This window comes from Clarias gariepinus, chromosome 20 (assembly GCF_024256425.1).
Source record: "Clarias gariepinus isolate MV-2021 ecotype Netherlands chromosome 20, CGAR_prim_01v2, whole genome shotgun sequence".
NCBI classification, from domain to species: domain Eukaryota; kingdom Metazoa; phylum Chordata; class Actinopteri; order Siluriformes; family Clariidae; genus Clarias; species Clarias gariepinus.
Genome location: NC_071119.1, coordinates 5,403,618 through 5,416,768, shown reverse-complemented (window position 1 = coordinate 5,416,768; position 13,151 = coordinate 5,403,618). Strand labels below are relative to the sequence as shown.

The 13,151-nt window shown below is 39.0% G+C and overlaps 1 protein-coding gene across 1 annotated transcript in view; it reads left to right on the top strand.

The window, feature by feature from the left end:
• Positions 1-13,151, top strand: part of LOC128508231 (C-type lectin domain family 4 member M-like) — a 302,540-nt gene that overhangs the window by 137,219 nt on the left and 152,170 nt on the right. The window contains exon 4 of the mRNA XM_053479455.1: positions 10,893-10,910. Coding sequence (XP_053335430.1) covers positions 10,893-10,910 — 18 coding nt within the window. The remainder of the gene's footprint in view (positions 1-10,892; positions 10,911-13,151) is intronic.

The window sequence follows — 13,151 nt, the reverse complement described above, 5'->3', positions numbered from 1 at the left end:
TATAGTAACTATTGTATGTGTAGTGACATTATTTATTTTTACCTGTTTATGCTCCATTATATAAGAGAAAAAGATTTAGAATATAAGCATAAATTCACCTTTCCTGGTCTGACTTTATTAATATGTAACATAAGGTTGTTCTACCCTGATTGGGATTCAAAAGGAAGCTAACGTGATCATTTTAATTGTAATTAATATTATATAAAATATTGGGGTTTAACTATTGGTACCATGTTTCTTTCATTTTTCCCTCTTCAGTCCAGATATGAAAAGCACATGGCAGCACTACAGCTTGGACTTTTGTATAACTTGATAACAGGTTATTGTTGTATTTCTCTCTTTAGACTCTGACTGAATAAAAAAAAAGCGCACACACACTCTAAAGAGATTTCTATGTGTGGACAATAAGCACTTACATTTACATTTTAGACACTGGTACGTATATTATCTCCAGGAGGAAGGTAAGGTTTAGTGAATTAATGTTGAGGTGATCAGTAATTAATCAGGTGTTATTACAATACAGACAAAGTTAGCTATTAGTTCTCCAGGAGAAATGTAAAACTGATTAACACTCAGTAATTACTGCACAGGTAATAGTCAACTAATTACTAATGATTACTGATTAGTTAATTAGCAATTATCTAGTTCTTAATGTTAGTAATCCATGTGTTAATGAAGAATTGTTATTTATTTCTTACTCCTTACACAATTGAGTTATGGATCAGGATTGTAAAGTGTCACCGATATTAATTAGATGCTTTTAATTAAGATCTTGGTGAAATTATATGGAGGAACATGTAAGAGGATGTGAGTTAAATCTTGATGCTCCAGTTTTAAGACGGCCCATGGATTTCTACTAAGGAGATTTAACTGTTGGGCAGAAAAAGTTATTCTAAATCTATTTACTTACTCAAATCAACAAGTGTCCTCGGGAATTTATCTCTATCCCTCTGTACCTCAACTCTCTCTCTAGTCAAGTTGCTGTAACTGGTTTGCAACTGGTCTCTCTCTATAGTCAGGTTGTTGTTACTGGTCTGTAACTGGTCTCTCTCTTTAGTCAGGTTGTTGTTACTGGTCTGTAACTGGTCTCTCTCTATAGTCAGGTTGTTGTAACTGGTCTGTAACTGGATGTTTTCTGTATTCAGGATGTTGTATTCGATCCACAGCAGTGTGATGGCAGACAGCAGGAGAACACACAGCAGCACCGCACACACTGCAGTCACTCTGTAACACTTGTTCCATGCAGTGTCTCCACCTAGAGGTAAATAGGCGCATAAACACATTTTTAACACATCATTGATATCAAACTGAATTTAAATTCAATTCAGATGATGAGGAGAACATCATCATGGTGCAAATATTTCTAATTATCGGTCATTTTTGACTGGGAACATCAAGTGTGTACAAAAGTTGAATTAAACACAAGAAATTGCTTGCAAATTAATACAATTTGTTGAAATAATATTTGTAGACAAAGTCATGAAATCTTAGGTTAGTTTAATTAAATTAATTATTTTTTTTAGAGATGAAACTTTTAAATTAGTCAAATTAGACTGGAACACTACATAAAGGTTTAGAGCATCTACACTTTCAGATTAGAGACCTGCGCGGGACAGATCTTTCAGTCCCACTCATGCTCGCTCCCGCAAGATTCTGTCCCGCTCCCGCAAAAATAAATATTATTTTGTCCTGCTCCCTCCTGCAGTATTCGAGTTTTGTCCCGCTCCAGCCCGCAAAATCCCGCAGGTAAACATATAAGTAGTTTTATTTTTACTGCTTCTTTCCGCTACTCTGTTATTTGTTTCAATTGCTTCCCTTTTGAGTATATATAAAAAAGAAATGGAAAATAAATATGTTTCGTTTTATTTGAGTTTGATTAAATGGAATAATGAACATGAACACGAACGAGGAGCTTTTCAGGACATAGAAATACACTCAGAACCGTTAGAAATAGGCTAATAATTTTGCAATGGAACAAAATTATAATAAACGTTGATTTCTTAAGTGGTCAAACAGAAAACCATTTGGCCTAATACTAATAATATAGTATTGGTTTTCAATAAAATAATTTTAAGATAATTCCATTTTGCGGAAGTCCCACGATTAATTTAATTCTCCAGCAACCCACACATACATGAGGACCTTACCGCCCGCACCCGCATTCACCCATTAAATCGTGTCCCGCACCGCACGCCAGGTGCTTGGTCCTGTGGATCCCACGGTAATCCCTAGAGACCTTAGCGTGCAGGTCTCTATCTCAGATATCCACCATGATCTCCGCGCACTCAGAAACACACTGAAATGCTAAAAAAAAAAATCTATAACTGCCTGAATTACTGCATCTCTGCATGTGGAAACACTTTGACCATGCAAACCTAAACACTTACCTGTGTGTGGTGCTGTGTCTGGGTCTCTCTTTTTGTCAGTACCTTCAGGGTTGTAACCTTTTACAGCGTCTCTACTCTCATAGATATCCACCACTATTTATCTTTGCTGAGAAGATTGCTGAGGCATCACTAATCTATTAAAGACTCACTAACACACCAAACTACTGTCGCTCTGTGTGAGTGTGAGTAAACTCCTGCACTTCCTTCCTACTGTAAACTGAATTAAAGGTGCTGAAGCAACACATCAGAAGAGGAACATCAGTGGCTTCCTGTGGTCAAAGTGTTAAAGACATTTGATATGCACTTGACATTCTCTTGTTAATGTCCAGCAGTTCTATACAGAGCAAAAAAACATTACTGTGTTAAGTGCTAAACTGCATTATTTTAGTTTACTTCTTGTTGTATAGACACCAACCACTTCCTATTTCTCTCCACCCCACTTCCCCTCATCTTTTGTTTATGTGTAGAGTATGTTTGTTCAGTTCAAATTTACTATTAGTTTTGGAAGGGAAAATAAATTAGTGTACACTGGGACATATTGCTTCCAAACTTTGTTTGTTTGTTTGTAACCTTTGGTAAATCACAACATTAAGGTACTGCATTAAGCAAATAGTTGATTAATGAAATAATAACTGACATATCAGAAGACATATCCTGTGGTCGAGGCAAAGCAAAGAAAACAACTAAGAACATACTTAAATTTAGTTAAGAACTATTTAATGTGTAAAACATAGAAGTATGGTGGTGATGTGTCATGTGGTCGAAAAAACATCCTGAATGAACATGATGGGAAATCACTTATATCCTCAGTGAAATTAAATAATAATAATAATAATAATAATAATAATAATAATAATAAATAAATAAATAAATAAACAAATAAATAAGCAGAATGCATGGCTATGTCTTAATAGTTAAAGTAAAAGAATTTACATATGCACAATGTGAAGAAAGATTGGGATATGATTGGGACTAAACAGATGTGTAAGAAAACCACTTATCAGTGAGGCTAACTTCTTAACTTCTTAATTCTTGCTGCTACATTAAGGAATGTTTACTCGTTCTCTACTACCTCAACTTATCACTTCAACACCACAGACTATTATGTTATGTTATGTCGTGTTTGTCGTACTGTCATTTGTTGCTCTTGTTAGCACGTTTGCACATGGACTTTATGTTGTCTGTAAAAAAAATAAATAAATAAAAATTCTTCTCGGGGTTAGCCAGTTAGTTTTTGTTAATTTATGTTGTAATTTATGTTAGGTCAATCTGTCTTGTCTCTGCTAGCCAGCCAACAAGGCCTCTTAGTTAGCTAGTTTAGTTTTTCTGTTAATTTACGTTGTGAATTTATATTGCATGTAGCACCTTGGTCCTGGAGGAATGTTGTTTCGTTTTACTGTGTACTAACTGTATATGGTTGAAGTGACAATACTTGAACTTGAACTTGAACTGGACAAAAAGCCTTAAAGAATGGACTGTGGCAATGAAAAAAGAGCATGTGTTCTGATGAGCCCAAATCTACCCTGTTCCAGACTGATGGGTGCATCAGGGTAAGAAAGAGATGCGAATGAAGTGATGTCCTCATGCCAAGCGCCTACCGTACAAGCCTGTGCTCTTAGTGATGACTGTTGCTGAAGGCTTTGAGCGTTCACTCAGGTAACTGCCAAAAGACACATCTAAGTAAACTGGTGATCAAAATTCAGCAATGGGAAGTTGCAGAGGTTTAATTTAACTTTTGTGCGTCCTGCTCTGGTTATGTTTATATACATGATTTAAATACATCACATGGAGTAGACTCCACATGACATAAAAGACAAAAGTACATGCTATGAACTGCTGAAAATGTGAATGTTATTGTTCTTTCCTCCATGTTTGGAGGAAAGCATCTACATCTACATCTACACTCTCAAACATCTACGATTATCTCCACTTAGAAACATAATGAAAGACACTAATCTATAACTGCCTGAATTACTGCATCTCTGCATGTGGAAACACTTGGGTCTTGCAAACCAAAACACTTACCTGTGAGTGGTGCTGTGTCTAAGTCTTCCTTTGTATCAGCGCCTTCAGGATCAGGATTGTGACCTCTAACAGCATCTGCACTCTCATAGATATCCACCACCATTTCCCTTCTCTCAGAAGATTGCTGAGCCATCTCTAATCTATAGAAGACTCACTAACACACTAAACTACTGTGTCTCTGTGTGAGTGCAAGTGAACTGCTGCACTTCCTTACTAGTGTGAACTCAATTGAATGTGCTGCTGTCTCATACGTGTCACTCATACGTGACTTCTGTTGTTAAAGTAAAGCTATTATATACATACAGTACCAAAATAAAATTGTTGTGTTGTAAAGATGTACTGTATATACTGTATTGTACAAATTTATCATATTTGTGTTCCTTATCTCACTTACTCTATTTTCTCTATACTCACCGTATATAATTCTGTTTACAGGGTGGCAGGGGGCCTGGAGCCTATCCCAGGGGAAGCTACAGACACTCTACTTTTGAGGTTATGTATTGCAGGTTATGTATTGTATTGTACTGCATGAATGTAGACTGAGACCACCGAGAAGCATTCCAGAAGTTCTATCCTTCCTCAATCAAACTTTATAACTCCTCCCCCTCCTGGAAGGAGGAGAGCTAAAATAATAGTAACAGCCTGGAAACAAAAGGTGTACCAGCCTTACCTCTGCAATTTCTAGGTCTGGGTTCTTTAATCGCATGTGCAGTGTAATTTACCAATATAATGCTCAATGTCATTTACTGTAGCAATGTCATTTAGTAGTATAATTGAGCAATATCACTTAGTAAAACTGTGTGCAATATCATGTGCAATATATTTTCGCAATATCATTTAGTAATATTGTTTTGATATTGCTCAGTTTTGCTACACTATTGCTACAGGTTGCTGCATTCATCTTGTTTGATTTGTTGAGTTTTACTTACTTCTATCTTATATCTTGTTTGTAGATTTTTTTTATACGTTATTTATCAATATATCATAATGATACCAGAATTTATTTTTTCACAATTGGCATGGTGTTTTTTTTTTTGTTTCTGTTTTATATGATTTTTAACATATTGGAGGTACCATTTCTTGTCTTTTAGGGTCAGTAGAAGGGTAAGTCCTGGCATACCTGTTATGAACACTTCAGTGGTCATGCCCCTTATAGTCCAGAATTAAACTTTAGTGCCCGCTGCCACCAAATCTTTCTGTAGATCCTTGGCAGCTGATGCTAAGTGTTGGTGCGAGTGGCAGAACTGAGCACGTGGAGGCAGCGCTCCTGCACGCTCCCTCGTGACGGCGCTTCTCCCGCTGTCGATGGCCGGCGCGAGTTCTCGCTGACGCAAAAACCTAACCACACTTTTCCTCTTCGGCAGCGGGGCTGCGAGGGCGGGCACGGTGCGGGAGTGAAGGTGCCGCGGGAGCTCGCGCAGCTCTTTCTCGCGCTGTCCTCAGCGCGGAGATCAAAGGGCGGAATTCTAGTGTCCTTGTTTAAAGCGCCTGGGCCGCATCACATCTCCCCACTGACATGCTTTTTTTTATATTCTCCATTACATCACGTACTTCCCAGACCTCAGACAAACCTCCGCGCCTTGCTTTTATAATGCGGAGCAAGCCCGAGATCATATTAACGTTAATTATCGCCAGCCGGCACAAATAGGCGGCTCCCGTCCCTTTGCCGCCTATTCAGGGAGCCTACGGAGTGAGGGAGTAGTTATAGTAGATTTGGGCATACACCCATCACACGCGCACGCCGTGGCAGATCATCATAATAGTCCTAAACTTGTATTTCATAAGGTTTTCCGAGCGGTGGTACAGCGCAACAGGAGTCATTATTTACTAGTGAACATTAAACGAATTTACAAAACTTAATGCGTGTGATTAAGCGCTGATTCCACGTAGGAAAGTAAAGAAGAGGATCCTGATGCTCAACATTCCGGAGACCAAACCCCATTTAAATTAAATTAACAAATATTGCAAGTAAATAACAATAGCCCATGTTTAAAAATGCATTTTTATTCAGATTATAAAAAAAATAATCCTGCATCTGTTTTAGGTGTTCCAGCTGCCACTGTTCTAGAATTCAAATTAAATCAAATCTTATTAGGATCAAATTTAAGCACAATAAATGTTAACACAGTGAGCCTTTTGATTTTATCACTTGTAATTAGAAAAAAAGCGTGTATGGATTTGTGTCATCTTATTTCTTGTGTTCTTTAAATTTATAGTAGATTTATTAACTGAAATAAATGACCATAACATTAAAACAGTGTTAGGACGTTCTACTGCGTCAGCAGATGTCGGTCTTTCAGCCCCGCTTGTGTTTTTGCGTTATTATAAGAATGAAATGCAGTAGACTGTTATGATTTGTAACGGGTTCGACCCATGTTACTCAAACGACTCAGTTCAGGTGTAAGTAAATGGATAGAAAGTAAATGTCTGTGCTGTTTGGGGGAGGGACGTGCTAATGATTTGGTCGGCTCTGTGTGTGTATGTGTGTGTGTGTGTGAGAGAGAGAGGGGGGTGTTGCGGTCGTTTTCAGTGAAACAAAGGCTCAGCTGAAAAATGTTAGGCACATCAGTCACTTAACCCCCAATAAAAGGTATTTGAGTGTTATGATAGTTGGAATATACACTGAAAACCCTAATAAGTTAATTGGACTAATTTGATTGAGTAAACTCGTTGCCTCAATTTAATTGAGTAATGGAATCTTCCAAAACTTGCATATTTAAGTTTATTTAACTTGGCGGTTTTGTAGACTGTACTTAAATCATTTAGTTCAACAAACTTAGCACTTATTTAATGTACTTAAAAAATTGCGTTCACTTGGTATACATTTTTTTAAGTGTACTTATATATTTAAGTTAACTCAACATGAAAATGTAACTTAAACCTGTTAAACAATGTTTTTATATTTGACTGCAAGCTTTGTGCACACCGAACTGAAATAAAACAATGAACAGCATTTTTAAGCTTAGATTTTTTTTATTGACAAAATGCCACAATTTTTCCACCGGAAAGAATGTTGGAGAGTATTTTATTAGGCACACAGCATGTACGGCATGAGCAGCACATTTACACAGGAACCACCATCCAATTCAGCCTCAGCATGAACCGGAGCACATTTCACACATCACTCCTTACCCACACCCACAAACAGGGCCGAAGCCACTAACCCAAACACCCTTCCCCAACATGGTGAACACACCGACATCCCTGCAAAGCATGCTGGTCGTCAGCTGCCGCCCCGCCCACGCCACTTTCTCATTTGTGAAAATTGACCTTTTGAAAATGCTTTTTCCCCCAAAGGATTAATCATGATTTTGAGTTCACAACACTTGAAATCTTAAGTTTATGCATTTTGATGGTAAATAAGTTAAATGAACTTATATTTTTAAGTGATGGGTCTAAAATGCAAAATTTTAAGTAATGTTTAGTCAACATTACTTGATTGTATAAGTAAAGACAACATTAGGGTTTACAGTGTAACAGATGCGCACTGAATACTAAACCTAAACCAGGCACGGAGATTAATGAACCAAGATAGCCCCCATACCCGTTTAAAAAAAATAAATAAATAAAAATACCAAAGAATATTATTGTGTATAGACTGATTAAAAACAATGCAATTTATGCTATCATAAGGAAAATAACAAGTTCTTCCATTCCAATGATTAAAAAAGGTAACAATGTCAACTTTAGAATCTAGAATCCAGAAGATTAAAATTACACAAATTGAAATCACTGAAAGTCTCCAGAAGAGCCTCAGATTCAAGTGGTTTTTAAAGTGTGGAGAGGTCCATTACAGTTTCTCTGAATGTATAGGTGAGAACAGCCGATTCACACCTGGGGAGGGTGAATCATTTGTATTTGAATGTTGTCTGGCATTGTAAAGCACTATAGTGACACTAAAAGAACAACCCAGGATTAATAGGAATTCTTATACTGCATAAACATTATTTAGCACAAAAAATTCCTCGCGCTCGGGAAAACTATGCGTGCGGTTGAGCGCTGGTTAGACTATAGGAAATTAAATCGGAGGGTTTTTATTTAGACTATTAAAAAAATAACCTGCGTCTATTTGTAGGCGTGCCAGCTGCCACTTTTTAGTTAGAAGTTTTCAATACAAAGCTTATAATGCCCACATGACATGACGGAATAAGGAACGGCTGGTGATGATTGGGGTTTGTTGGGTTACAGTGGATTTTACTATGCGGTGTGAGTGCAATGGCCATCCGTCTGCTCGCGCTGACTCTGCTCTCCGCGGATGGCCGTACCGCCCCCCTCCCACCTCTCGCTCCTTTGAAAACCCTGGGGCGCGTTCCATTTGCCCTGCTTGCATGCCGCACTTCCGCGTTGTTGCACGCGCGCTGCATACACAGCGCGTAGTAAAATCCACTTTAACCCAACAAACCCCGAGTATCTTATAGCGCGGGGTGCAAGCCCGGGCAACGATAGCAACGATAGCTCACCAGTCATGTGTAATTCTGTGGTCCCACTGCTTCGCATGTCTGAAGGGGAGGCCGCCTAACTAGTGAGCGAGGAGCGATATTGATTTGGGCGCACACCGTGACAGGCTGAAAAAACTGTGTCAGATTAATGTGCAAAAACTATATAATAAAACAATATAAGACTACATGCCTTTATAAGACTCAACTTTTATTTAAGCGCACTCACAATAACGAAAAAACGTTGTGATTTTGTAAGTGTTGTGATTTTGTAAGTGTTGTAAGCTGCGCTGCTCTGTATTGTTTTTGGTGAACTTGAGCGCGTCAGAAAATGAACGCAAACGTTTTTTTAAATGGTCAGAGTCAGTCTGCTTGCTGTTTTCCCGACGCGTTCAAATTCATTAGTCTACTTCTGCCGGTGCGCTCTGGAAAACTCCATGCATGCGGCTGAGCGCTGATTAAAACTATGGAGTAAATTAAAGAGGAGAATCACGATGCCGAGTCGAAGTCCTGAGCCCAAACCTCATTTAAATTAAATTAACAAATATTATAAGTAAAAAAACAATAGCCCATGTTTAGAAACCGTTTATATATTCTTTCCGACATGAGTTGGCCCGGTGTTATGCGCAGAGCGCCGGGAGATTTCCTGAAGCTCAGAAATCACTGGGCATGTTTTCTAAATAGCCGCTATCTTTAATAACTGATGGAGGTTTTGAGCTGTATACACACGCATTCCTGCCTAAACAACTCTTAAAACTACACCTGTAACACAATAAACAGTAATATTTTAAACATTCTGCAGGCTGATATTTGGAGAAAGGAAAGAATAATGAATAAACCAGTTGTTGGGTCAAAATAACCCAACCAGGTGTTCATTTGTAAACCACATCTCATATGAGCCAACATGAGCAACCCAACAATGTGTTTAAAGTACCTGAAATAATCCAGAACTTAAATAACAATAAACAGATACAGAGATACGCTGTATAACGGTCACTGTTGTATTTACGGCAACGAGCGAAAATGTCACTTTGCGCCACCTGGCGGCCATTTTACGAATGACTTTGAAATGCAACTGATTTATTTTGGCCGCTGACGTTTTTACGCGGCGGTGAGCGCGACGGTAATAACCATTCCAATTGATCAACTACTGTAAATATTGTTAAACATTACAACCAAATTACTCCGCGCTCGGGAAAACTTTATGTGTGCGGGTGTGCGCTGATTAGACTTTGTAGAATTAAAGAGGAGGAGATAACAACAATAACCCATGTTTAGAAAAGCAGTTTTATTTAGACTATAGAAAATAATCCTGCACCTATTTTTAGGCGTCACAATGACAAAAAAACTTAATGATTTTGTAAAATAATTAAAAGCAAACGCTATTCTGTATTGTTTTAGGTGAACTTGAGTGCCTCAGAAAATGAACCGAAACTCCGTGTATAAGTGAATTATTAAAATGGTCAAAGTCAGTCTCCTTGCTGTTTTTCCCCCAATGCCTTTTTTATGCCTGCAGGTGAGCGCTGATTAGGCTACGTAGGCAGTTAAAGGCGAGGATCACGATATGCCACGGCATGCGTCTGTGATGGACGTGCGCCGAAATTTACTATCGCTAGGTATGTAAAGGGATGGAGCCGCCTATTCGGGCCGGCTGGCGATAATTAATGTTAGGATCTCGAGCTCCGCATTATAAAAGCAAGGCGCGGAGTTGAGTCCGGAAAGTACGTGAGGCAGTGGAGGAGGACAGAGTGGCATGTGAGTGGGGCGATGTGACGCGCCCCAGGGACTTTAAACAGGATTTGAATTCCGGCGTTTGATCCTCGCTGCCTCTGCGGCGCCTTCACTCCGTGCAGGCGCGCTGCCTCCGCGTGCTCTGTTCTGCCACACTGCCCTGACCTGTCGCCAGCTGTGTGCCCGCATGCCAGCCGGACCTACAGTTGCACTTCATCTCTTCCCCTTTCTTTCCGTCCTTTCTCCTTCAATTCTTTTCTTCCCTATTTCACCTAAATAAATTATCCCTTTTCCCGTAAGACCAACCAAATAGGCTTGAAACCCGTTACAGATACCAACCCCAAACCCAAACCTCATTTAAATTGAAATAACAAATACTGTAAATAAACAACAATAGCCCACGTTTATAAATTCTTTCCGAGGCTGCGTTGGGTCGGTGTTATCCGCAGAGCGCCGGGAGATTTCCTGAAGCTCAAATCTCTGAAAACTACACTTGTACACAATAACAGTAATATTTTAAACATTTTGCAGGCTGCAGTTTGGAGAAAACAGAAAATAAAGAATAAACCAGTTGTTGGCTCAAAATAACCCAACCAGGTGTTCATTTGTAAATGACTGACCATCCCATATGACCCAACATGAGCAACATAACAATGTGTAAAGTACCCAAAATAACCCAGAATTTTGACCCAGCATAAACCATCCAACGATGTTTTTACAGAAACAACACAACATTTTAGTGCGTCTTTTTTGAGTTATTGTAATGTTTTATTCTGAAAGTCTATTTTACCAGTTGTTTCTATATTTAAAGTTTGATTTATTTTTTAATTATTATTTTTTTAAAATAATAATAAACATATACAAACAGCTTATTCTTCGTACAAATAGAATTATCAGCTAGTGAACTTGATATTCTGTCCAAACAACATTCAACTAATGTTTTATTTATTTTTTTTTTTTATTTATTATTAATTAATTATTACAATAAATATCAATATCTCTGGTTCAGATCTTTCATTTTTGTTGTATAAAGTTCTCAGATGTAAAAATTACAGTCACTGTATTATTTCTTGATACAACATATTGTTAAGACTTTTTTATGACCTAATTATATTTAAAACTGCGTAGAGTAAAAAATGGCACTTTGCGCCACCTGGTGGTCATTTCACAAATGACTTTAAAAAGCAACCGATTTATTTTGGCTGCTGCTGTTTTCCCACGGCGGTAAGATCGGTAATAACCATTCTGGTTGTCCACCTACTGTACTTTATCATACGTTGCCTTCGCTGATTTAAACACCTTTGTAAAGTTATTTTTGCTAACCTTTGACTGACGAAGGCGTATATTATTAGCTCCAGCATGTACCACTATTTTTGAGAAAGTATGCTGTACTAGAGCCCTAAGATTACCTGCTATGTCCGGTGCTCTGGCTCCCGGGATACACCTAACCACTGCCGCTGGCGCCCCTAAAGGCCTAGCTAATGTCACATGTCTCATTATAGAGTTTCCTATAACCAGAGCTCTTTCAGGTTTCTCAGCGGGTGCATCACTGAGGAGAGCAAACCTGTTGGACACGTGAAGCGCAGAAGAGGTGTGCTCCAGTGGGCTAGCCTTAGCGTTAGCTTTGGCTGATCGAGTATGCCGCCGAGTCGTCACCCACTCGCCCCGCTGTGAGGGCTCTAATGCCGGAGTCGGGGGCTGGTTATCTCCGCCTGCGGCACCCAGACTGTCCGCTACGGGAATAACGCTGCTCTCACACTCTCTCACCGACCCTCTCTAAAGTCTGGATGCGCTCCTCTAACGCTGATATCTTCTCCGTCAGAGTGATCTCTAACACACACCTATCACAAATAAAATTACCACTAAAGACGGAGGAAGAATGTCTAAACATCCTGCACTCCACACACTGAACGAGCTGAATATTGTCTATTATAACATACGATGAGTTGGAGTTTAGTTGTTCTGAGCTGAATTTCGTTTGTTGTTCTTAGAGGAAGAAACTCGCGCGTTCTCCAAAAAGCGCAAAAAACAGGAAAAAAGGCAAAGCAAAATAGTATGAAGATGTAAAAACTAGTTGCTATTAATATTATTGTTGTATAAATGAAAAAGCTATATACAGTTTAACCTCGGATTATGAGTAACGCGGTTTACGAGTGTTCTGGAAGACGAGCAAAGATTTTAAATAAATTTTGACTTAAAAACGAGCGGTGTCGTGGTTTATGAGCTCCGAGTATCATGTGTAACGCATGCGCTTCTTGTTTTGACACTGAGCGCCGCGTCATCACAACTGAGCCAACGGTTTTTCTCTCTCTGGCGCTGCGGGTATTTATCTCCCCTGCTGGGTCTTAGTGGTCGTCTCTTACTGGTATAATCAATCCGTGTGTGTGTGTGTGTGTGTTTCTGTCTCTTGCGCTGCAGAGTGTTTGTTATGTGTGTGCGCGCAAAATTTGACACCGCCGGTTCACACACACACACACGCTCTCTTTCTTTCTCACCTTTAACTGTGTGTCAGTTTTTGAGTGTGTTTGTTATGTGTGTGTGTGTTTTTCTTTCTCTTGCTCTGCAAAGTGTG